A 25,977-nucleotide genomic window follows, 5' to 3' on the forward strand; every position below is an offset into this window, starting at 1 on the left:
CTGTAATTCCTGCAGAGGTGTCAGTGGTGCCAGGATGTCACAGACATCTTTTATGAAAAATCTTTTCTTTACGATTTTTCCTCTTGAGAAGCTGAGAGGCTTCAAGAACAAAATGTAAACAATGATTATCTGCTGCTGTGGAATGCCACAGGTGCATCTGTGATTGGTCTCATGCAGTTGTTTCTGATTAATGGCCAATCACAGCACAGCTGGCTCGGACTCTCTGTCTGAGCCACAAGCCTTTGTTATCATTCCTTCTTTTTCTATTCTTAGCTAGCTTTCTGATGAAATCCTTTCTTCTATTCTTTTAGTATAGTTTTAATATAATATATATAATAAAATAATAAATCAGCCTTCTGAAACATGGAGTCAGATCCTCATCTCTCCCCTCATCCTCAGACCCCTGTGAACATGGTCACACCAGGACTCCCTTGGGATGATTTTAAAAGAATTAGAAAAGAACTGTGAGCCTGAGCCTGCCTCAAACTGAGCCCAGCACAGCCCTGCTGGCACTGAAATGTCTGTGCCTCAGCTTGGTGCCCCACATCTCTGTGCAATGCCTGGCTTCACAATAGCCAAGGTTTAATCCATTTTTACTCACTCTACTTTCTTCAGCTTTTCCATTTTGGAAAACAGGTCCATCACCCTCTTCCCTTCTGGATCCCGGATCCGGTTGCCCTGCAAGCTGCACAGGATTCACCCTCATTAGTAGCCCAAGGAAGGAATGGTGGAGTTATGGTCATTGCCACAACACACTCACTTTATTTCCTCGAGCTGGAGGCACTGGGATGCAGCCTGGACCAGGTTAGTCATCCCCTCAGCTGTGATGCACCCGCCTGTCAGCCTGGAAAGGGAAATAATCACTCAAACCAAGCGAAGGGAGGACTGGAATCCCCTGCAGCACGTGGCAAGCCTGTCTCAGACCCCTGCCTGCCCCATGTGTCCCCCATACAGACACAGAGGGGGCAGCCTGGCTCTGCCACCAGAACCAGCTTCATACTCCTTTCCCAGCAGAGCAACACAACTCTGCTCTTGGTGCCAGCATAAAGCCAGAGCCACACGTGTCTGTGCTGCTCTGTGTGGCACTGTCACCCTCACCCTGCACAGAACAGATCAGCCTGGGGTGAGCCAAATACTGAGCAGAGAATAGACAGGAAGGGAGAAGGCACTGGTGCTACAAGCAAAGACTTACTCCAGTTTCTTCAGGCTCCCCATTCCTTGTAAGCCCTTTGAAAGAGCAGCAGCAAAGTCATTACCACATCTCCTGCTACGAAAGCTAAAACGAGAAGAAAAGGGGAAAAAAACAAACACACCAAAAGCTGATATTCTCATTTGCTTGCAGGATTCACCCTTCCTTCGTATTGAAAAGAAATGTTTATCATTTTCCCTCTTATCTAGTGCATTAACTACCCTGCTGTTCACCTTAATCAAAATGGAAAAACAAATAAAAATATAGCCAGAATGGTTTTATCACCTTATTATACTTCAATCACTCATAAATTCATTATTTCATACATTTCTGCAGTAGTGAAGCGATGCTGTTCTGATCAAATTTTCTCACATCATCTCTCTCTCTGTCCTAGAACAAACTTGAGGTTTGACCTCCCAATCCCTTCTCCCCACCCAGCAGCTCACAGCACTCACTGTGTTTACCTCAAGTGTTCCACATTTTTACAGCCAGCCAGAACCTCCAAACATTCAGTGTCCACCAGACATCCTGCAAAATCCAAACAAATCAAATCCTGGCCCGAGTTTATCACAGAAACCAAAGCCGACATGTCCAGTGTTGTTAGTCTGAAGTTTTTAAACTCATACTTGAAATTCAGCAGGCTCCCAATGTGCTGGGCTACCTTGAGGTTTTGTGTTTCAAAAGTGCAGTGGCAGAGCTCAAGGACCTTAGGCCCTGACAGATGAGTGGCTGCCAGTTTCTTGAGAGATTCCAGGATCACATTCTGCTTTTCCTGCACCCAAGCTTCATCTTGCTCTGCCAGCAGCATGAGGAATGTCCTGCACTCTCTTGATGACAAACCTGAGAGAAATATGTGAAAACTCTCCATAAACTCAGTCTTTGTCTCATTCTTTAAAGTCCACTTTGATTTCAAGAAGAACTTCTTCTTCAGGTAGTTCTTGTCCACCCTCCTGCTCACCATGAGACACAGTGCTGCAAAAAACTCCTGCAGGCTCAAGTGCACAAAGGCATAGCCAGCCTCTGGGCAGGTGCCACTCGTCTTCACCTCAAAGACAGTCAGCAACCCATGCAAGGAAGCAAATTCCTTCACATCCTCAGGAATGTCGTGGACATAAAATACAAGTTTCTTCTCTTCCAGGCCTCTCAGTGCAAGGTCAAGCAGACCCAAAATGGCCTTTTTGTTACAGTTCACCTGAGTCTCCTCATCACCTGCACAGTCTCCTTGCTGCTTGTTTAGGAAGATGAGAAACATTTTGATATAAAATTGTGTCATGGTCTGAGGAAGCTCCACGCTCATCTGGTGTTTGAGGAACAGATACTCCAAGCAGATGCACACAATGTTACACAGGGCAGGGATGAGGCACATGCTGAGGAGTTTGGTGCTGCTCTTCACGTGAGCAATAGCTCGTTCTCGGAATGAATGCTGACAGAAATAGTGGCTGACATATTCCTCAACCTTCTTATGGTCAAATCCCCCAATTTCTGCCAACACACTTACTGTGCATAACAAGAAGTCAGGCAGCCTCTTGGGGCGGCTGGTGACCAGCACTGTGCATCCAGGCAGGAGGCTCCCATGGCAGAGCTCTGCAAAGAGCTGGGATATGGACAGAGGGGAGGTCAGAGCTGGGCCTCTCTTAGAGGAGGACGACACGTCCATGTTGGCTGCAAACTCATCCAGCCCATCAAAGATGATCAGAGTCTGCTGGGCGTTCTCCAGCAGGCCCTGGAACACGGCGTCAGGGCTGTCCTCCGGCTGAAGGAACATGTCAAACAAAAGCTCCTTCAGGGTCAATTTCCTCTTTAACAAATTCAGCTGCCGAAACTCGAACAGGAAAGTGAAGAGAAACTGAGGTAGGACACCTTCTGCCCATTTCTGGCAAATCCTGTGCATTAGCCTGGTCTTGCCTATCCCTGGTTTCCCAAACAAAAAGATCACCTTGGTCGTGTGCGACGGGGCCTCGCTGCAGAGCAGGTCTGACACTTTCACAGCTGTATCTGCACATTCCTCTGCCTCAGCAGCACCTGCCAGGCCCTCTTGGGCTTTCTCTGGTCTCTCTTTAAAGCGAGGAGCTTTGCTCTGATGAATGACAACGTTGACAAAGGTTTGGTTGAAAGGCAGTGGCTGTGTTTGCTCCTGTGCTTCTGCTGCTCTCCTGCTTCCGTACCTCTGGCGGATGGAACTGATGAGGAGATGCCTGTAGTTCACACATGCATCTAAGAGAGAAGGCAACAGAGGGGGTGTGAGGGTGAAAAAGTTAGTTGTGAGTCACCACAGATCCAAAATACAACCACTTATAGACAGAGAAACAATGGCCCTGATCAGAGGTTGCTGGGTAGAAATGACAAATTTTGAACTCCTGAAAATAACTTCTTCCTAATTTTTCACAGGGGCCAAAGAAGAACATTCAGGAAAAAGATGAGACAGCTTTATATGAAAACTAAATCTTACTATCTCTAAGATGAAAATTAACTATCTGTGTATTAAGCATATTATTCCCTATTCACCAGCTCCCTCTTCACCCATGCTGGCCTCCTAAAGCTGGAAGTTGATTTCCTGGGTGTTTCTGCAGGGATGTTAAATAGATCCTTTCCTCAGAGAGAAGCCCAGCACAGCTTCTGGAAAATCCACATACCCAGCCTTCTCCGTTTGGCATCTTTGTCACTCCCAGAGATGCTGCAAGGGTGAGGGCAAGCAGAGCCTGGAAATGGAAAGGTCAGAACCACGTCAAAAGAGCATTTTGAATGGCAGCATGTTAAACTGGGCAAGACTCTCCAGCAAAGCATCTGGGGAGCTGGAGAGGAAAAACTGGACAGACAAAGCTATTTGTAAACTCAGGCTGAGATTACAGAATTGCTTCTTCTGAGGTGGGCCACAAGCACCTCGCTGGTGAGATTTTGCTGGGTGGGTGAGGCTCTGTTCCTTGATTGGAGCAGAGGAACTGCTTTGATATCCTGGGGAACATGGCTGGGAATATCTGTGCCTGGGGAATGCAGGGCCCACAGATTCCCAGGGCTGTTTATAGTAGTTCATTTCCTGGTTTTTTATGATGGACTGTCAGATGGAAAGAATGGACAGAGCTGAGAGAGGCACATGTCTTTTTTGACTGGTCTTAGTAACTTTCAGCACTATTTTCAAATTTCCATTCCACCAGCAACTGGTGAGATGCACTCAGTAGGACACAAAGCAGCTGGCAGCAGTTTGAATGCAGAACATTGGTCACTTTTTTCTGTTCTTTTTCAACATCTTAGACCTGCACCTGACACACAAGACATTCATGTGACATCTGCAGTGCTATGACTCAGAAGTCTCTGAGCATAAAGTAGAGGCAAAAGTGTCTCTCCATGACCTGCACCAGCTGGGAAAGTCTCAAATCCAAATGCACCCTGAAGAAAACCCTACTATCTGTTCCCCTAAACTCCTATTTTAACAACTCTGGAGTGGTTTTTGCTTGATCAACACCTGGATAGTTTTTCTGCTCTTCCTTTAAAAGCCAAACCAACTTCTTCCACCTCCCAATGAACTGACCACAGTATAAATGCAAAAAGCGTGGATTTTGTACAGTGGGTGGGAGATTCCTGCAGAGAAACTAAAATAAGTGAGTTCCTTAGCAGGGGGCCAGCAAGGCTTTTCTGAAATTCAGGGAAATAAAACAAAAACAGGGGAGGTTCACATGCAAAGCACCAAGAACAGAACAATGAAATTGCAGTGGCTTCTCCACACCTTGCCAGTGCTGAGGGTCAACACCTGGGACATTTGGACATTTGGAGCCCTGCCCAGGCCACGAGCAGAGAATAAAACCTCCAAGAGCTCAGTGCCCAGGGTCTGTGCCAGCCTTACCTTTTGGCACAGATGACTGGGCTCTCGTGTCTATGCCTGGTTCTTCTGTCTGGCTGAAGTTACCTACAGGAGTCAAATGGGAAATTAATTGTGGTTCATGTGAGCATTCTGCTCTTGCAATTTGGAGTGCAGCTGGCCAGAGACAAAGGACAAGCATCTTGCAACACAGACAGTGGCACAAACCAAGGCTCACTATAAGGTATGCAAACACCCAGGTTCAAGAGTCGCCATCTGATCTTTTCCTTACAGGTTACTCTACAGCACAGTTAGTTTCACTTTCAAGGCAGAAGAAAAACAATTTCACTCACTGACACAAACAAACTCGGAGTATGGGCAGCCCTGGCTGATCTAAAACCACACTGTTGCCCAAAAGGGAAGCCCTACTTTCCCTGCAAAGAAGGGTTTTCTGTGAACAAACCACTGGCTGAGCTGGCAGCCCAGTCAAGGGCCTTTTCTGACTCACTGCACAGCTCAAAGCTGCCACAAAACCCTCCCAGCATGGCCAGAAGCAGTTCACCTTCAGAGGGATTAGTGATGCTCAGCTGTTACTACAAAAGTTAAACCAGTATAAGCCAGCTCCTTAAGAGACATCCTTTTATGATATGTCACAGTATCAAAAGACTGAAAACTGCTCCAGCTTCAGTCCTGAGAGAAATCCCCACCAATGCACATTCCCTGATGGTTGTCTGGTCTTTGCCTGTTTCATCTCAGCCAAAGTTGCTGCTGCTGCACTTGTTTACAAGGGTTGCATCCACGCAGCTGATGCAACCAATGAGAGTTACAACAGAATGTGAAAGCACCGTTGAGAAGGACTCATCCTGTGAGACTTCCTGCAGAAGAAATTAATTAATCACCATAAAAGGCAGCCCAATAAAGGAAAGGCACAGCTTATCTGGCCCCCCAGGCCCTCACAGGGTAGAGGGTGTGCACACTCTGTGTAGTTTGCAAGATGACACACACCAACGGGTCGTGGTCCCCAGGGATCACTCATTTTCTCTAAAGCCACTGCCTCTGCTAACGAGGAATATGGAGAAGTGGTTTTGTGTGGTAATTCTATGATTCTGCGTTCCTTGCCTTTCTGGATCAGGAACATTTTAAAAATTAACAATTAAAAATCCGCAGAACAAAGAGGTTGGAGTATTTCTCCTTCAAATAAATCCATCCAAAAATTGCATCTCAGCTTTACTGGAGGTGGGGGGCGTACAATTTTTATTGTTTTAACCTGTTCATGTCAGGGGACTTTTACCTCAAATTACATTTCTAAGGCAGAAGTTGTGCTTGCAAGAAAAACAAGGCCATGCAATGAGGGCACTGGTGGTCTGGGTGGTCTGGCACTGCCTAGACTGGGTGATGGTGATGGCTTTGGTCAGGGGAAACTGGCCTGACCTCTCTTACCTTCTCCTGCAGAGCTCATGAGCAGCACCTCCAGGTCCAGGGGCAGGTCATACTCCATGCAGACAGACAGTGCAAAGTGCTTCCAGGCAGCAGGGCCAGCCCCCTGCAGCAGGTCCAGGAGCAGGGATGTTCTCTCCCTGGGGCTGGCGGTGGTGCCCAGGCTGCTCAGGGCTGCCTGGGGCACGAGGCGCCGGGCAGTGCAGAGCAGCCACTCGGGGCACTGGGTGAGCAGCTCCTCCAGCTGGGGACGGGCTCTTGCCACAGCTGCTGCCACATCCAGGTCATCGGGCTGGAATGGGGGCTGCAGGCAGCAGACAAAGGGCAGCAGTGGGCACAGGAGCAAGAGATGTTCACCCACACAGCCCTGCGTGGCTTGATCTGCTTTTGGACCCCTTGGTCTAACCTAGAATTTCTCACCTTTACTCCTGAGTTTAGAGATCTGAGCCCACTGATGGCAGTCCTTGTCTGCCATCACAGTGACACTGAAGGACAGGGGCAATCTCTCTGGCACCAGCCAGGGAGAAGCTGTTGGCATCTATATTGCTGCATTGGCCATCTGCCAAACATCCCAGACATCTCTCACATGTACCAGGACCTCTGGGGAGGTCAGGGATGTTTTTGTTATTGCCCAAGAGTGCTTACACAGAGGCAAGGTTTTCTGCTTCTCATAACACCCTACCAACAAATGGTTGGGGTTGCACAAGGAGCTGGGAGGGAACGCAGCCAGGACAGGTGACTTCACCTGGCCATGCTCAGAACATAAAGCTGGGGTAAGAAGGAGGAAGGCAGGGAGTCAGAATGATGATGTTCATCTCCCCCAGATCACCATTACATGTGATAGAGCCCTGCTTTCCTGGAGATGGCAGAACTCCTGCTGGCCCATGAGAAGCTGTGAATGAATTCCTTGTTTTGCTTTCCTTGTGTGTGCAGATTTGGCTTTCCTTGTCCAGCTCAAAAGTTTGTACAGGACACCCCTGCACAGAGGGCTCAGGCAACTGTTCTTGCTGCTCATTTTGTGGGGATGAACAGCCCATTCCTGCTTTGGTGACAACTGTTCTTGCTGCTCATTTTGTGGGGATAAACAGCCCATTCCTGCTTTGGTGACAACTGTTCTTGCTGCTCATTTTGTGGGGATGAACAGCCCATTTCTGCTTTGGTGACAACGCCACCTCCATTCCCTCTTCATTCCCACAAAGCCACACACACCATCTCCTACCTGCATGGTTGTGTAATCAGTCTCCTTCCAGTTGTCAAGTGCAAAGGTGGCTTCTCCTCCATATTCTGACAGGGAATTGGTCTGCTGGAGGCAGTCTCAGAGCACAGACACACCCCAACACGTGGGACATGCCTCACTTGGTACAGATGCCTGGGGATAACGACAACAGAGCTTGATGTAGACATGCCAGGCCATGGCAGTTACGTGGGTCACAAATTAGGAGCTCTGCCTTTGATCCAAGGCTCAGCTCTGATGCTTTTTGTCCCTTCTCACTCAAACCAGCAGCGACCATAAAGTTTCGACATTTGAGGATTCACTCCTGGTCTCCTGAAAATGCAGGACTGAGCCCTGTGCCCTAGGATGCAAGGGAACACAGCTTCAGAGGAACACTTTGTGGGAATCACAGCTCTCCTGGTGTCACTGCCTGATTTGAGCTGGGCTGTGCCACTGTGCTGCTGTCAGCCCCTCTGTGGAAGCTGATGCAGAAGCAGCAGCCTCTTGCTCAAGTCAGGCAGTCAGTCACACCAGAAAAACTGTGGAAAGCTGATCCTCTGAGACTGCACAGCTCCCACAAAGGAGTTTCAAGTGTAGGGGGCTGAAAAAGCTCCCAGTGCCAGCTCTGCACCTCTCAGCAGAAAGGGTGGAGGGAAATTTCAGCCTGCTCTGCACCTGGCAGCAGTTGGTGTCCACAGGGAAGGGAAGAGGAAAGCAATCACCATTTGATACCAGACAACAACAGACTCAATAAAGCCATAAAAAATGCATACATAAATTAATAAAATCAGCACTTAATGCCAGTGAAGATTGAAAGCCATTCAGACAAAGAGTAGACTCATACACGCCAACGAAAGACTCATATTCAAGATGAAAGCAACACTCAAAAGTTGAATGAAAGCTCAGCCACACTGCACAGCTCCTGTACTACTGTTCTGCTCAAGAATGGTTGGCAGTTACCTTCAATAAAATACCCCTGATCCCAAAATGAAGCACAAAAGCCTCCCAAGAAAAGCCAGGAAACTTTCGAGCCTCGATCATGACCCTTCAAACGCAAAACCGTCTTTACCAAACTTTGCAGAACTAAACCTCCTCAACTTGGCATTCGCGCTGCTCCCAGCCACAAAAAAATTAAACTGAAATGTGAAACTCCCTGTTGCAAATCTACCAACTTCTTGCCCGCTCTGAGGGCACAGAGCACTTACCAGGAGCCCAGGAACAGAGTACCAGCACCAAAACCAGCGTGGGGGTCACCAAACAACAAAGCTGGAGGACAAAACCTGCTGCCTTGATTTCCCCACGTGCTAACCCACCACTGTCCCCAGGCACAAAGTCCTTCCTGCCTTTAACAAACAAAAGACTGAGCAAAATGAAAGTAAAACCAGTTGGGAATTCCCCAGCTGAAATGTATCTGCAGTAAAAACAGATAGATTAGCAAAAATACCCAGTCGGAACAGAGGAAGGGTAACATCCAAGCCTAAAATCTATAGCTAGGTGATAATTTAGGTAAAGCATTTGAGGAGTAGTCCAAAGAAATGGTACCAGGACAAGCAACAATAGTTGTTGGAGTTAAGAGTTAGTTGAGTTAGTTTTGGTCAAGGCTCTTCCAATGTGAATATTTCTATTCACATGTATAAATCCAATTATTTTGGTACATGAGAAAATATTTAATTACCTCTTCCATTACATGTAAGAGGAAAAAACAAGTTGCTTTTCCCTTGGAATAAGAACAAGGCTTAAGTGATAATGTAGCAGATGTGAATGATTAGATAAAAGACCCCATGTCTAGATAGAGCTGTGTGTGAAAGATCTCCAGATCTAATCGGATGGGCTGCCACAATGAAATGTTATTGATATTTCTCTGAAGGCCAAGGAAGCTGCATTGGAAAACCAGATGGAGCCTGCAGCCAAGTCCCAGAGAAGGCAAGATGACACACTGTGCTGTGCTGTAATTCACTTATCAGAGAAAAGAAATACCCAGATCCAGCAACACCCGTGTCTGCGGACAGACACACGGACTCCAGCTGCCCTGCCCTGAGTGGGGGGAACTCTGCAGAACCAGGGCTGGATGGAGGTGACCACGGGGACACCTGCCAGGCCCTGCCCCACTTTGCCACCACAGGGCCCACCTTGCTCCTGGGAGCACAAACCACCAGCTCGGCTGAAGTTCGGACTCCAAACCTCGGAGGTGTTTTCCAGCATTCACATCCCACTCTCCATCCTGGCTTTTCCCATGAGACACGAACATCTCGGGGCTGGGGAGCAGAGCCAGATCTCCAGCCCCAAACCCTCCAAACCCTCGTGGGTTCTCTATCCTGGCTTTTCCCACAAGACACAAACATCTCAGGGCTGAGGAGCAGAGCCAGACCTCCACCCGCAAACCATCGAGGGTTCTCTATCCCAGCTTTTCCCTCCAGCCCCAACCCCCCGTGTGTTCTCTATCCTGGCTTTTCCCATAAGACACGAACATCTCAGGGCTGGGGGAGCACAGAGCCAGACCTCCACCCCCAAACCCTCACGGGGTCTCTATCCCAGCTTTTCCTACAAGACATGAACATCTCAGGGCTGGAGAGCAGAGCCAGACCTCCACCCGCAAACCATCGAGGGTTCTCTATCCCGGCTTTTCCCTCCAGCCCCAAACCTTTGTGGGGTCTCTATCCTGGCTTTTCCCATAAGACATGAACATCTCAGGGCTGGGGAGCACAGAGCCAGACGTCCAGCCCCAAACCCTCCAAACCCTCGTGGGTTCTCTATCCCGGCTTTCCCCTCCAGTCCCAAACCCTGGTGGGGTCTCTATCCCGTCTTTAACCTCCAGCCCCAAACCTTCGTGGGTTCTCTATCCCGGCTTTTCCCACAAGACACAAACACCTTGGGGCTGGGCAGCAGAGCCAGACCTCCAGCCCCAAACCCTCGTGGGTTCTCTGTTCCAACTTTTCACACAAGACACGAACAGCTCAGGGCTGGGGAGCAGAGCCAGACCTCCAGCCCCAAACCCTCGTGGGGTGCCCAGCACGACGCCTCGCCCTGTCCCTCCCCGGTGTGCCCAGCGCGACGTCCCCGCTCCCCGGAGCGCTCACCTGGCCCCGCTGCGTCCCCGCGGGCAGCCCGGGACAGCGGCGATGCCCGGGACAGCGGCGGACCCGGGACAGCCCGGGACAGCCCGGGACAGCGGCGATGCCCGGGACAGCGGCGGACCCGGGACAGCCCGGGACAGCCCGGGACAGCGGCGGACCCGGGACAGCGCCGAGCCCCGAACAGCGGCAGCGCTCGAAAGCGAAAGCGTTCGCCCTGCCGGGAAAGCACGTGGGGCTGCGGAGCCGCGCTGGGGAGGGAGGCGGCCCCCGGATGGCGCTGAGGCAGCTCGGGATCCCCCGGCAGGCAGCGGAGGCTTCGCTGCTCCCTCCTGCAATAACTTAATTTGGATCTCTAAAAGAAAAGCTCTCTCACATCAGCGAGTTCAGTAACTGAGCGCTGCTGTGCTCAGCACCAGCCGGGTACCCACCCAGGGGTACAGCGCTGGGGATGAGGATCTCACCTCTACCCATACGCAGGCTGACCCTGCTTTCGATTGAGAGGAATAGCGGATTTGTCTTCACAAACAAGCTGTGGGGCTGCTGGTAGATAAAACTGGCGCTGGGAGATAAAAGAAACGATGGGAAGGATTCCGCAGATTGACGAATGGAAAAAGATATTTGCTTTTACAAATAAACTTCAGGTTTGCTGATAAATTAAATTAGACATTGAAAGATGAAAGAAACAATGGGGGAGAAAAACCCCTAAATTCCTTAAGAATTAAAAATGAAAAGGGAGGGTTATACATTAGAGGGAAAACTTTGGTATCAGGCGTATTTGGAGGTCTGTACCTCTCAAAGACCTCAGCCAAGGGGGAAAGAGAGAAGGGAAATGTGGCCAGGAAATTGGGATAAAAAGGAAGGCTGTGTCCTCCAAAAATTCGAGAGATCCTGGGGGAATGCCCCATGGCCTCTCCCTTAATTCTAATAAAGTCAAAAAGACCCCACTCTCTCCTTTTTGGACCGAAACCTATGGTGTTTGTGGATCAATTTTCCCAACATGATGAAGGCTTTTTCCCTAATAACCCACCTAAATCTCACCTGCTGTAACTTGAGGGAGCTTGCTCTTGTTCTGTCACTTGCCACCTGGGGGAAAAGACAGACAGAGTCCCAGCTTGCTTCCTCCTTTCAGGGATTTGTAGAGTGCCAAGGTCCTCCCTGAGCTTTTTCTCCAGGCTGAATCCTCCCAATTCCATCAGCTGCTCCTCATCAAACTTCTGCTTCAGGTCCTTCCCCAGCTCCCCTGTCCTCCTCTGTCCCCAGGGAAGGGCAGCCCAGCCCAGTCCCCACTGAGCAGCCCCAGTGGGACTGGGCACCTGCATGGCAGGAAAAGGGTGCTTTTCTCCTCCCATTTCCTTTTTATTAATGAGCATTAATGAAATGACATCCCTCTACTGTGGCATGTCATTTAAGGGCTGTGGCTTGATGGAAGCCAGCTCCCCATGGTCCTCATTGAGAGGACCTCATTGTCCCACAGCAGACATTGCTGTGTAAGGGGTGAAGACGTCACCTGAGCACTGGTGGCTGTAGAGCAGGAGGGAACATGGACAAGCCCTTGGCTGGCGCTGAAACAGCTGGCAGTGATGGGAACAGGGAGGCAGAAAACTGCCCACCACCCCAGGGCTTCTTCCAGGGCACAGTCACAGCACAGCATCACTGCCTTTGTGCCCCTCAGCTCCTGCTGCCTCAGGGCACAGCTGGGTCACACTCCTGAATAAGGGACACAGCTGGGACACACTCCTGTCTCAGCTCACACCTTCCTTGGCCGCCATGGAGCTCCTGAGGCCCCTCCAGCCTCCTCCCCACCAGCCTGGGCACCTCAAGGGATGCCAGCCCAGCAGGCACCAGGACAAGGAAGGGCCTCTGGTGCTGTGGGTGACAGAGAAGCAGCTCAGAGGCACCTGGTTTATATCCATGGTAATGCAAAGGGAGCAACCACCATGCCCAAGGAGCTCAGGAAATGGAGCCCAGCCTCTTCCTGGGACAAAGTTTAAAGTTTTATACTGCTCTGTGGTGGAAGAGAACATCATCTCTACCTTTGGTAATGTGATCACCTTTACAGGTGTTGTATTGATCACACAAGATCTCCTCCAAGTGAAAAGACTTAAAAAGCTCATGAACTGGTACAGGAAAATAACTGAGCCACTTGAGATAAATTATTGCACTGTAGTAGGAAGGAAAAGGAACTTGATGTTCAACCAGACACTTAAACTTCCTCTTATAATCTCTTTTGTTTTCTTATAATTTTCAGTGCTTTTTTCATCTTTGCTGTCACTGTCTTAACAACATGGCCATTATCAGATTGGAGCTCTCCACTGAACCATCGGGGTCTGTAAGAAATTACCCTGGGCACGAGATCTCTGTTCTTGTACTGCACTGCAAATTCACATCCCATTGACTCTTTTCAGCCATGTCCAGGTCTTTTAGCATTACTGGTTCTAAGCTTGATGGGAGTTTGTTAATATCAGTTGACTTGCTGGATTCTGCCAAAATCAGGAGGCTCTTGGTGGAAGTAAAACCCAGGATGAGAATGAAAGGTGCTGTATTTCCAAAATGTAGCAACAGAGATGCCAAAGATGGCAAAACCCATTTCTGCTGCCTCCTGAGACTGCTGACCCAAAGCCTGTGCTCTTCAAGAGCCCAGCCCTGACTCCCAAGAACACAAACCCTTTAAAGATCCTGTAAAAATGTGTGGACTGAGGTGCAGACTTCAAAATCTTTGCAGAAGAAAGGCTCCATGGAAGCACAGTTGCAAAGAGCCTAGAGCATTTCTCAGGAAAAGGAAATAAAATTCAACCAAAACTGATTTAAAGCAGCTCATCTTTTAATTGGTGCAGACACAATTTTTCTGGTTGTACACAAGTTCCTGTGCTCCTTTGTGAAGGGATGAGCTCTACAAACTTTTCTCAAGAAAATTAAGAAGCAAATGACTCGGGAAGCCAAAGTCAAGCTGCACAATTACATATCCCTAAAAAGTGGGGAGAGAACAGAAAATATTATTTTAGTTCTTGCCACAATCCCAAAAGGGCTTTGAGAGCTGGGTAGGTCTGAGCTCTGCTTACCTCTCTGGTAATGATCTCAGGGTTTATGATGTCAAAGAGATCAAGCCTTTTGCTGTTCAGCAGGGAGGTCAGAGCTGATCCAATACCTGTGGAAGCAAACCCGTCCACTTACAGGGATGTCCATCCTGGATTGCTGCTGCTAATTGTGCCCCAATGTCCCACGACCTTCAGCCTGACAGAAAACTCACTTTTCCTTTCTCCCAGCCACTTACATGGGGTGCCTCATTCCCCCAGTGCATCCAGCAGAATTTTCAAACAGCTTTCAACAGAAATTCAAACCACAAATGTGGTTCCTTCCCTTCCCAGTTATATTATTAATGTGGTTTTTTCAGTGCTCAGGTTTAGGAGATCTGATGTTAGACAATTTGTGGAGCAGGCTGGCACTTCCCCAAAGGAAAACTCACTTGAAGTTACTTCTGGAATGCCAGCAGCCAAGATCATATTCTGCAGGAAGCTTTGTATGGATGGGTCCTCCTGAAAAACAGAAAATTCATACAAAAATGCTTTAAAAGACATTGTTTAGCCTCAAATGGCTTAGAGAATGCTTTTTTTAGGACTTACCCCACTTGGATCAGCTGTGCATTTAAACACTTTAATCACTACACTGAAGGGAAGGGGAAAAAAGGGGAAGAAAAGTCACTTTGTGCTGCTTTTAAACATGGGCCAAAAGAGGCAACTCCCAAGAGAGCACAGGACCAACCTGGAGTCCACAGGCTGCAAAATGAGCTTCTTGTCTGCATAGGTAGCCTGGATGGTGGCTGTGATTTCCTGCAGAGAGAAGAACAGCAGGTTCAGGCATAGCTTTATAGCAAGGAGCTGCATTTGGACATTTTGGGTTGTTTTCTAGGGTTTAACATCCTTTTGGCCTTGCCTCCAGGTGTTGCTAGAGAAGGGCAGCACTTTCCTTCTCCCCTTGCATGCATTAAACTCCCCCCTCATGCCCTCAGCCTCGGCAGCTGCAGGCTGGCTCATCCACTGCACTTTGGCTATTTTGGAATCCTGCACAAGGATGGAAATGGCTTTGTAGGGTGTTCTTTCCCAGTGAAATCCATCTCAACCTCTCACTGGATGTAGAGAGAAGAGCCTCAGGGCTGCAACAGGTAATCAATGCAATGCAAACCAAATTTAAAAAAAGACAGCAGTCTCTGAATTCTGGCCACTTGGGCTCATTGTCTTGCTGTTGTCTGCATGTAAACACTAATTTAAGAGGAACATTTTGTGATGCAGTTGCAGACCACAACCAGGGTTTTGGCAGTCCAGGAGCAGATCTCATCCTGGGAGTCACAGTCTTGGGGATCCCCTCTAGTCCAGTGTTTCTGCAATCTTTGAAATGTATTCAAGATTCCATTTGGGGCATAAGAAACAGCCATACATATTTCCTCCAACACCTTGCTAACATGGGATACTTGCTGAGGGAATTATTCTCAGCTGTGGTTAAACCTTTAAAATTGAGTGTGCTCAACCCATGGGCAGGGATTTGGACTGGTTTTGTGTCTGTCTCAGCCCACAGCTACAAGACTGGACAAACACACTGCTTTCCTGTGATGTTAACCTGACAGGGAAGCTGTTGGCATTTCTTTCTTCTGCTTCTTTAGATTCACTGTAAAGCAGTTTGGGGTGAAACACAGTGTAATCAGGACCCTTCACACAGGATCACATAGAGAAAAAGTTCTATTTTGAGCTCCACATTCTTCAGAGCTTCTTGTCCATTTCTGACACAGCTGTACTCTTAATGTGGAGCTAGAATTTGGGTACAAGGAGAATTCAAAATAATTACATTCCATGGTGTCTTCACTTTCTCCTAAAACATCTCAGTGGCATTACCCCGTGTCAGAGAAATGTTAATGGGGCTCCTCAGAGCTTTCTGCTGCTTTGGCCACCTTGCACACTGACAGTGGGTCACTGTCACCATTTCCAGCCTCAAAGGCCACAGGAACACATGGGAGTGTCAAAATAAACTGATTTACCTTCTCCCCCTGCCCTGGGTTACCCACCCACCCTTGCCAAAGGGCTCCCTGCACACCAGGGATGGTGCTGGCCTGGACAGAGCCTGTCCCAAGCTCTTCAGAGCCAGGAGGTGCCAGAACTGACCTTCTCCATGTACAGGGCCACCAGGGGCTCCTCTCCTGCCAGCAGGATTCTGATCTCCACTGCTACCAAGGACCTCACAATGGTCCCTTCGGGCTGGAAGGAAATCTGGGGCTGGCTGAGGCTCCACACCTTGGCCACAGAGTCATTGTAGGAGGTGCCTTGGAAAATCTGAATAAGGAGCAGAAGTTGAGTCAGGCTTTTTCCACACCAATTTCATGCCAGCTTGTCACACAGCTGCATTCCTTTTGCTGTCCCCAGGTCCTCCTTCTGTTCACCCAAGCCCAGTTACTCTGCCAGGTTTCAGGGAAACTGGAAACCAGCATGGAAGATGGATAAATCCCCTTTGCAAAGCACAACTGCTTCTCCATCAGCCCCTCTTTTCCTCCTCGGCCCACCCAAGACTCAGATTGCCAAGGGAAGGAGCCAAGATATTACAATGCAACAGAATTAATCTCTAATTCCCTGATTTGGCATGCAATGCTCTGAATAGGACAAAAAGTTACCATCTGCACTGCCTTCCTCTGCACTTCTGAGTCTTCCATCTCAAACAGCTCCTTCAGAAACGAACCAGAAAGAGATTGTGAAGAAGCAAAAGGTTGTGGTTGCTCCTGGGGGGCTGTGCCCAGCCTGTTCCCATCCCAGTGATCCCCCAGAAAATCACATCCCTCTACAATTCAGCAGACAAGTTTCCTATCAGCTGCTGTTATCCCTCCAAGGAATAACTCTGCCCTCTTGATAAGAGGGCACCAATTCCAGGACCACATGAAGCGACTGACTGGAGATTTCCACCTTCTACAGAAACCAGCACTCACCAGAACACAGCATTTAGTGAATTGTTCACTTTCTCCCCAAAATGTGATGTATGGGGCAAGGAGGGCACCCCTGTGGGACTGACCTGGAGTTTCTCCCCTCTGAGGCTCAGCACCAGCTGCCCCTCCAGGAAGGCTGCAGCAGCCAGGGAGCTGAGGCTGTGCTCGGACAGCCAGAAGTAAAGCATCCTGGACTCAGTCAGCAGGGATGGGGAGAAAACAGAGTCACTGAGCCTGCTGGAGCTGTTCCTGTACAGCACAATGCCCTGGGAAGGAAAACAGAGGGTTGGCCACAGCCAGCAGCAGGGGGACAGGAGAAAAGCCAACACCTGCGTGACAGTGTTCACAGGGGTCCCAGGAAGAGGGGAGAGATGAGGATCTGACTCCATGTTTCAGAAGGCTTGATTTATTATTTTATGATATATATTACATTAAAACTATACTAAAAGAATAGAAGAAAGGATTTCATCAGAAAGCTAGCTAAGAATAGAATAGAAAAAGAATGATAACAAAAGCTTCTGTCTCAGACAGAGAGTCCGAGCCAGCTGACTGTGAGTGGCCATTAATTATAAACAACCACATGAGACCAATCACAGATGCACCTGTTGCATTCCACAGCAGCAGATAACCACTGTTTACATTTTGTTCCTGAGGCCTCTCAGCTTCTCAGGAGGAAAAATCCTAAGGAAAGGATTTTCATAAAAGATGTCTGTGACAGTCCTGCATTGCCATGGCAAGGCAAGGCCTGGCTGGATGCAGCAGGGAGCATCAGCCCAGCTGCAGCACAGCCCCACAAAACCAGCCCCTCCAAGCCCTGCAGAGCACAGCATGGCCAGAAAACCTTTGGTGTCTAAGCAGCCTTGGGTATTTTAGGGTTCCTTTACCTTGTGGTAGGACTCTATGTATGTTGCTTTTATGACAGGATCTGATGCAAGGGAGATATCGACAGCGATGTCCCCGTCCCGGACAAAATTGGCTGCAGGAAAAACACAAAAACCTCACAGAAACAGGACCTTAAACAGGGCTTGGGACAGTCAAAAGAGGGCTTGTGACAGTCACTTTTAGGGCTGGGTGCAGGGGGTGACAGGGGTGTTATGAGGAACACAGGGTGGGACAAGGGTTCCCACTCCTTTGGATGCTAGCACTGATCCTGCTACAGCTCCCTGACTCTCTTTCTTCCCTGGGAAATTTGGATAATCATGCTCGGTTTTACATTGCACTCCTTTCCCCTGATATTTGGGAGTGGGAAATCTCCAGATGGTGTACAGCCTCATGCCTAATCCTGCAGTACCTGCTCCTGTTCTAGCTAACGTTGGTCCTGCAGCATCCTGCACAGCTGATCAGTACATACTGAAGAGAAATTCTTTATCAATTGAAATGTCTTTGAATCTATGCAATCATCCTAAAAGGTCAACCTGATGCAGAAAAATCCAAACATAACTTTATTAAGGTTTATTTTGCTGCTGTCTGAGGGCTTGGGATCCCATACACATTTTTGATGGATGTGGCTACCACTCAAACATTAAAAGCTGCACATAAAAAAAGAAAGCAGAAAAACCAAGAATATTTACCTGCTAAATCAAGTATGTAATTTGTCAGTGTCTGAGCAACAGTATTTATTTCCTTGCACACCTACAGGAGGAAAAAAGGGGGGAAAATTAGGATTTTGCATGATAGAGCAGAGCTGAGCCTCATTGAGGTCTAGGGGCTGTTGGTCAGAATCCCTTGACAGCCTCAGGGTCAGCAACAGCTCTCACTTTGCCCAAGCTGCTTTTTTATTGTGGATTCCATTTATTTGTCTTATTTTTCATGAGCACTAACATGTCACTGCTGCGGTCTTGTGGGCAAGAAATTGTGTGGCGTGCACAGAGGGCTTCCCTCAGTCCTCAGGCTGATCTTATCTTACCTCCCTCTTGAGGACAAGCTTCAGAGTGAAGGAGATGAAATCTGTGAAGAGCTGCTTCAGCCAGCCAGGTCTGTGCAAGACAGGGAGCACAGTGAGGTCTGCACGTTGGGTGGGTGGCATTTGGGGACAATAAATCTCAGTGTTGAAAGGGGTCAGACTCACTGCTTGTCTCCTTGGAGGTGGAGTGTGAGTTTGTGGAAAGTCAAGTAGCAGTCTGAAGCATCAGGAGCCACTTGGTCCTTTTGGCACACTGCATGGGACAAAAGGAAAAAGGAAAAAAACCAAAAATTAGCTGATTTGTTACTGAGAGGAGAAGGCAGAGTACACTTTGCAGAGACTGCAGTGTGACAGGGTTCACAGGGGTCTTAGGATGAGGGAAGAGACAAGGATCTGACTCCATGTTACAGAAGGCTTGATTTATTATTTTATTATATATATTACATTAAAACTATACTAAAAGTATAGAAGAAAAGGTTCTCAGAAGGCCAGCTAAGCTAAGAATAGAAAAGAATGAATAACAAAGGCAGCTGTCCCAGACTCTCTGTCCGAGCCAGCTGGGCTATTTGCCATTAATTATAAACATCCACATGAGACCAATCCCAGATCCACCTGTTGCATTCCACAGCAGCAGATAACCATTGTTTACATTTTGTCCCTGAGACCTCTCAGCTTCTCAGGAAGAAAAAATCCCAAAGAAAGGATTTTCGTAAAAAGATGTCTGTGACACTGCAGGAGCTGGAGCAGGGCACCACTGCAGAGGGCTCCCCACATCCCAGGGATGCTTCCAAAAGATTCCAGACGCTGCCAGGTTGGGGCAGGTGGGGCTGCCCTGCACCTGGATGGTTTCTGCTCACAGCTCCAGCTGAGCTGCTCTGCCAGGCACCTTCTTCATCTGGATACCTGCCAGCTGCCCTGGCTCCTGCCAGCAGGGATCAGCTGTCCCCTGACATGACAGTGCATGCAACCCACAAACCAGAGTGAGGAGGGAATTTATTCCTATTGCAAAATGTTTGGGTGTTGCAGCATACTTACTCAGATTGATATTTAGCTGGAGGTCAATGGAAGACTCAATTTCAAAATCAACTGAATGGAAAAGCTGCAAGCTGTAATGGCAGAAGAGGGGACATTGAGGAACCTGGGCCAGGAGCAGCTTCTCCCTGAGAGATGTGGATTTTTTAACACCTCTCACAGCTGTCCTGGCACTGCAATGGGCCAACCCCCAGCACACCCCAGCCCATCCCAGACACTCTGGCTTTAAATCATTGCAAGCTCCTGCCTTAGTGGCACTTTGGAGCATTAACCCCCCCTTTTTTTTACCCACTCAGTTTACAGAGCAACAAAGCAGAGAGACTCAGTCAGCTCCTGTGCTTTGGCCACCTGGTCTTGTCATGCAAGGAGAGGACAGAAAGGCAGAAAGCAAGAAGGGGCTGAGAAGCATTGCTGGAGTATAAAATCCTGTCTCAGGCAGTCATCAGTGGCCAGAGAGACTGAGGAGAGCAGCCCCGCTTGGGCTTTGCCACAGTACCAGGGGCAGCAGCAGGGCTGGGAGGGGAGATGGGCAGCAGGGTTGGGAGGGGAGCTCAGCAGCAGGGCTGGGAGGGGAGATGGGCAGCGGGGCTGGAAATGGAGCTCAGCAGCAGGGCTGGGAGTGGAGCAGAGCAGCGGGGCTGGAAATGGAGCTCAGCAGCAGGGCTGGGAGTGGAAATCAGCAGCAGGGCTGGGAGTGGAAATCAGCAGCAGGGCTGGGAGAGGAACTGAGCAGCTCCAGCCCGATGCGCCAGTGCCAGGGGCAGCAGCAGAGCTGGAAATGAAGCTCAGCAGCAGATCTGAGAATGGAGCTCAGCAGCTCCAGCCCCATACTCACAACCAGGCCCCGGCGTAGCCGTAGGTCAGAGTCCCTTTGAACAAGGCTGTCACATTCCTGATGGAGATGTGGATGGCATTGTCCTCCTTGAGCTCCACCTCGCTCCTCTCGATGGACAAGTCATTGACCTGGATGCTGGAAACAGCAGAGACAGAGCTTGTCCCAGCCCAGAGCTGTGTGCTGGGATTGTTTTGGGTTTGTTCCTGAGGGATGGGGTCTCTGAGGGACTCCAGGGCCAGACTCTGGAGCTTTTGCAAATCCCAGGGCCAGGGACAAGGACAGTGACTGTGATGCTTGTGCTCAGCCTTGGTGCACTGTGCAATGTTTGGATACAAGGTTTTGGGATGATTTAAACAGGAAACAGGGAACAATGCAACCGTTTTGTTGCAGTGCTCTGTGCAGCTGTGGTCATGGCAGGAAGTCTGTTCTGTGAGTGCAGAATTTGTTCTTTGAGTACACCCCTGGGTTTGTGCTCCCCAAATAAAAGTGAATAACACAGCAACATTCAGCCTGGTTTGTCACAAACACAGCCAAGTGACATCCTGCTGACAGGGCTGGCTCTGGCACCCTGATGGCTCCCCTCTGCCTCTCCATGTGCCTTGGGCACCATCTGCTATCGGTGGCCACAGGGACATTACTCCCCATCCCCATTGTCAGAAATGAGCTCTACACGCTGCCTTCCCACTCAGCTGGAAAAATAAATAACTCTAAAATAACACATTAGCAGCCTAAACCTTAACATGCAAATTGTCTGTGAGGCTTAGATCCAAACCAGTGTGTGCCCCAGTGCAGAGCTTTGCTTTCCCCAGGAGCTGCTGGATCAGAGCTCCCTCCAAGGGCAGTTCCTGGTCCCCTGTGGGCCCCATCCCTCCCCTGGCACAGACACAGGGACATACTCACCCACTGAGCCCATAGGCCACCCTGCCCAGCAGCCTCATGGACCTTTCCCCGGTGATGTTTGGGAACTGGGCGTTCCTGAAGGCTGCCTGGATCACCTGGGCTGTTTCCCTGTTCACTGGAAGAAATGGCAGAGAAGAAGAAATGGCAGAGATGTCCAACTGCAATCTGTCCTGGCTGCAAAGCCAGAGCTGCTCTCTGGATTAAAGCACTGCAGAAGGCTTTTATCCAAGGCATTTGTGTTGGATTCAGGAAGCACTACAAGTAATTTCAGATTAAATTTAAAAAATTAAAATCCCTAACTGTGACAGCTGATGGCAGCAAGGGACAGCAGCGTGTGTGGCTCGACAGCCACCAGTGGGAGCTGTCCCAGGGAGTTGTGGCCAGCTTTCACACACATCAGGAGCAGATTTTGGAAAGGCAAGGCTGTGCTCATCCTTACCCCACACAAGCTGCTGACTTTACCCCAGAGCTTTGCGCTTTGTTTCTGCTTACTTGTATTGCAGTCAGCTCTGGGGTCTACAAAGAAAAAATTCTGAAAAAGTTTCTGTGCCCATTTCCCTAATGTTACACAACCCATTCCAGCCACAACCTCAAGCACATCCTTGTACAGGATTTTCCCTTCCTGTACAAAAAAAAAAAAAAAAAAACAGAAATACCCTCTGTTAGTTCAGCCCAGCATGAATACACCTTTCTCTGCATCTACCTCTGTCAGATGGGACAGGACAAGATGTTCCCACCCACACAGAAGAATTAACTTCTTCCCCCACAAAGCTCCCAAATCCTTGCAAATAACCCCACAGCAGGTGAGAACCTGTTTCACCGACCCCAAGAGATGAGATTGCAATGAGGAGAGAAATCAAGCACACATTTGTTCAAGCTCTTTCATCATGCCAAGCCCAAAGGAACAGCACTAAATCCTGTGGCTGAGGAGAGGAGATGTGAACAATTTTCAAGCTCCTTTGCCTGCTCATGCTTTAACCTGTGCTGCAGGCAGGTGCTCACACAAGAGGCAGGGAAGCAAGAACCCCCTCCCTGGGCTGATGTGTCCCAGAATTCTGGCAGAGCTGGGGCAAAGGCAGCCCCAGGGAGCAGCACTTACACAGCAATGCCGCGGGCTTGGTCATCCTGCAGACGATCCCGGTGCTTCTGTAGGGAAAGGGCCCAAACTCGCAGGCTGCTGCTGCCTGGACAAGCCCCAGCAGGATGCTGAGGGTGCCCAGCACCATCCTGCCAGCCCAGCACATCCTCAGCCAGAGCAGAGAGAGCACCAAGTGATTCTGGACGGAGGCAGAGCTGCTTTCATACCCCCAGAAGAGCCCACTCGCAGCAGGACATGACCTGCTTCCTCCACTTATCAAAACCCATCACACATTTCCTAATCTTCCTATAGTTTCCTTCACACCAGCAGTGCTGCACGCTGCCTTCCTCCCTCAGCAGGAGTTTGGGCTGCAGGGCTTGGTGCTGCTGCCAAGACTGCTTTAGCTCAGGACATGGACACACCAGGGTGGGTGGGAAAGGTGGAGGGGGATGGAGAGTGGAGGAGGATAAATCAAGGGAGCAGCCTCACATGCTGCCCCAAGCCACTTCAGCATTTTTAATTCATGCAGAAATATCCTTTATTTTGTATTCCTGCAGTAATTCTCCAGCAAAGCCCTGTTTGAAAGGTGCCTACATCATTCACTGATTTTACGCACACTGGGGGGAAACTGAGGCACACTCCTGGGGCAGGGGTGTTTCCTGCTCCCACTGGGTGAACCCACATCTCCTGGAAAGCTCCATGGCTTGGAATGTTTTTTGCCTCTTATCTGGGTTTGTGAACAGTTTGATTTGCCCCCATCCCACTGAGGCAGAGCTTTCCCTGCACCCAGACTCTGAGCTGCTCTTTGGGGAACATCAGAGACCCAAGTTCACATCCAGTCCTTGTGCCACTGTCCTCCTGCACCTCTGCTGTGCTGCTGGGGCCCTCCCAACCCCAAAACAACTCCAATCACCAAGCAGAGCGGGGTGGTTTCACAAAGGAGGCTCTCAACAGCTCCCCTGAACCTTTTTGCCAGAACAGGCTGAGGGAGAAGCGCAGGTGAGAACCTGGCAGCGTTGCAGGAGCAGCGCCCTGAGCGAGGCGAGGTGCCAGGCTCCTCCTCATCCTCCCTGGGCAGGCTGAGCACGTTTCCTGCGGGGTCCCCGCTGTCCAGCAGCCCCCACCCTGCCGGGCTGTTTTCTTCCTGAGTTGAGAAAGTGAACGGCCTCGGGTACCCCTCGGGAGGCACTGCCGGTCACTGACCCCAGGGAAGCCGAGCATCTGCGGCTTCCTCCGGGCTCCTGCAGCAGAGCAGTGTGGTGGCCATGCACAGACTGCCTGCTGCCAGCCCAAAGTGCTTCACAAATGAGCAGATAATTGTTGGAAACACACCGTACAAAGGCAGCAAGTGCTGGAGCAGCACATGGCATCATCTCAGCTGCCACAGCATCCCCCTGCCTGGCCAGGATAGCCCTGACCAGGGCAGCTGCACAGAGCCTGGCCATGCTACAAAAGGAGTGGAATTCAAGAGATTTAACCATCTAACAGCTCTATTTTCTGTCCTCTCAGTTTAAGGGATGTGGGTACAGTGGCCAGTGCCTGGCATAAAGGGAATCCTGCAGGCCCCAGGAGGCCACAAGCACTCCTTAGCCCAGGGCAGCAATCCACGTCAGCGTGGAGAAAAGGGAAAACTGGCACTTTGACACAGGGATATTTGCCACCAGGGTAGATAAAGGCACAAAACCCAAGACCCCAGCCCCACTGTGCTGTTCCTGGTAGATGCAGTGCATCCCCAGCCCCCCTGCCCCGGCACACTGCAGAGTCTCTGTCAGCAGAGCGCAGAGAAAAGGTGAACAGGGAACTGCTGGGCATTGACCTCCAGTGGGAACAGGAAGGCTGGAGCCTTTCTGCCTACAATAGCAAAAGCATGTGGAACACAGAGATGCTGTGAGCATCCTTGTCCTGGAGTAACCAGGCAGAGGCCAGGGCAGCAGGGACAGCAGAGCCCACCCCCCCCCAGTGCAAGGTCAGGCTGGGACAAGTCAGGTCAGATTTAAAAGCCTAAGGAAAAGTTAATTTTGGCTAGCAGGAGGCAGGGCAGTATTCAAACCCCAAAGAAAAGTTAAACATCCAAGCTCAAAGGGGATGCTGGAAGATGTTTTGATAAATACTTGCTGTGTAAGGCTTTATCTGGAGGCCGTGCACGCACACATGCACTCACCACCTTGCTGTGCACTGTCCTGTAACTGGGGTTGTTTTTCCCCACGTTGTCCAGGGCAGAGGTACATCACAGTGCTATTAATCTTTGTGCTGCATTGACCAAAACATTTGGTGTAACCCTGCAGATGCTTCCTGAGAGCTTTCCAGGTACACTGGCTGCAACCATCAGCAGGATGGGCCCAGAGCACTGCCAGGGTCCAACTGCAGCTCAGCCCTGCCATGGCAGCAGGGCCAGCCCAAAGACCACTGCTCCCATCTGTCCTAGATGTTTGTAAAATTGAGACAAATAACATTCAAACAAGATTTGTTTTATGAACTCAAATCAGTCAAAGCTATGCAATGTTTGAATAGAGATTTGTGATGCCAAATGAAATTGGCATTACCTGAGTTACTCTCAAAATTTTAGAAAGCAGCAGTAACCTGGAATCCATCATCACACGATAAAGTGAGGGCTCTCAACCTCAAGGAGTCTCCTTGGGTGATGTCCTGACCCCAGGGGAGGGTTCCCCCACTGCAACTCCAGATTCTCCTGAAGCCAACTCAATTCCTTCTCTTCTGTACCAGTATCATCCATAACAACCTCTAAAAAGAAAAAACAAGCTGGCTCTCACAGGTGGCCCTAGGTCAGGCAGGTTTTTCACAGCTGAGGGTGCCCAGGGCAGCTGGGTTGGAGCTGGAAGTGCAGCCAGCTGCATTTCTGTGGCACTGGCAAATCCAGGCTGAAAGAGCAGCAAATACAACTCTCAGTGCTACTGTGAGAAACTGGGGAAGTTCTTCTGCAGCCCAGGCCACTGAGCAGACACAAGACATGGACCCAACACTTCCCAGGCTTTGTCCAACCCTCCCAGGCAGGCAGCTGAACATGAACTCACTGCAGGTTTGTGAGGGGCTCTCACATGAGGACTGGTTGACCCCCATGATATCACTCCATTGGAAATTCACAGCACATTGAACACTAGCAGGCATTTCAAGAGCTATTCTTGTGCAGCAGAAAGGCTGGAGGGAGGTGGTGAAGATGCAGCTGGCACGTTTGGTAACACTGAGGAGACTCGGTTTGTGTGCACTGCTTTGCAAATGCCACCAGCCCCACAGATAGAAATGGATCACAGGACAAAGAGCAGAGGGAGGCTGTGACACTCAGCTGGGCACTGACTTCAGTGCATAAATGAAACAGCTCTTCAGAGAAAAGGGGAAACCACACACAAACAAACACAGCACCAGCTTATCTGCTCAGCAGCAGCCTCATTCTCATGAGCTTTGTGTCCCCAGAGCTGAGGACAGGACCATATCCATAGTGACAAACAGGACTCGAGTGGCTCCCCAAGCAAGCAGCCTGTTAGGAGTGAGTTTCCACAACAAGAACAAAGGTGTTTGAGAACAACAGGTTGTACATTTTTCTCTGAC

At 49.6% G+C, this 25,977-nt stretch overlaps 2 protein-coding genes across 2 annotated transcripts in view; both read right to left on the minus strand.

Moving 5' to 3' along the window:
• NLRC5 (NLR family CARD domain containing 5) overlaps window positions 1-10,750 on the minus strand; it is a 34,576-nt gene extending 23,826 nt beyond the window's left edge. Inside the window, exons 1-9 of the mRNA XM_063168017.1 lie at window positions 10,710-10,750; window positions 7,639-7,788; window positions 6,423-6,723; window positions 5,028-5,090; window positions 3,823-3,888; window positions 1,654-3,403; window positions 1,193-1,276; window positions 761-844; window positions 602-685 (exon numbers count right to left, since the gene is read on the minus strand). Of these exons, the coding sequence (XP_063024087.1) occupies window positions 602-685; window positions 761-844; window positions 1,193-1,276; window positions 1,654-3,403; window positions 3,823-3,888; window positions 5,028-5,090; window positions 6,423-6,723; window positions 7,639-7,644 (2,438 nt within the window). The 5' untranslated portion in view covers window positions 7,645-7,788; window positions 10,710-10,750. The remainder of the gene's footprint in view (window positions 1-601; window positions 686-760; window positions 845-1,192; window positions 1,277-1,653; window positions 3,404-3,822; window positions 3,889-5,027; window positions 5,091-6,422; window positions 6,724-7,638; window positions 7,789-10,709) is intronic.
• Window positions 10,751-13,508: 2,758 nt separating this feature from the next.
• Window positions 13,509-22,747, minus strand: CETP (cholesteryl ester transfer protein). The gene is made up of 16 exons (XM_063167569.1): window positions 22,435-22,747; window positions 21,336-21,450; window positions 20,436-20,570; window positions 19,604-19,674; window positions 18,734-18,821; window positions 18,572-18,641; window positions 18,237-18,297; window positions 17,550-17,641; window positions 16,752-16,931; window positions 16,360-16,410; window positions 15,857-16,024; window positions 14,466-14,533; window positions 14,327-14,369; window positions 14,170-14,239; window positions 13,766-13,851; window positions 13,509-13,671 (listed from the first exon to the last, which is right to left on the minus strand). The coding sequence occupies exons 1-16, from the start codon at window positions 22,577-22,579 to the stop codon at window positions 13,597-13,599; spliced, it is 1,518 nt and encodes a 505-aa protein (XP_063023639.1). The 5' UTR covers window positions 22,580-22,747; the 3' UTR covers window positions 13,509-13,596.
• Window positions 22,748-25,977: the final 3,230 nt, after the last annotated feature.

Source organism: Melospiza melodia, chromosome 13 (genome assembly GCF_035770615.1).
Source record: "Melospiza melodia melodia isolate bMelMel2 chromosome 13, bMelMel2.pri, whole genome shotgun sequence".
NCBI classification, from domain to species: Eukaryota; Metazoa; Chordata; class Aves; order Passeriformes; family Passerellidae; genus Melospiza; species Melospiza melodia.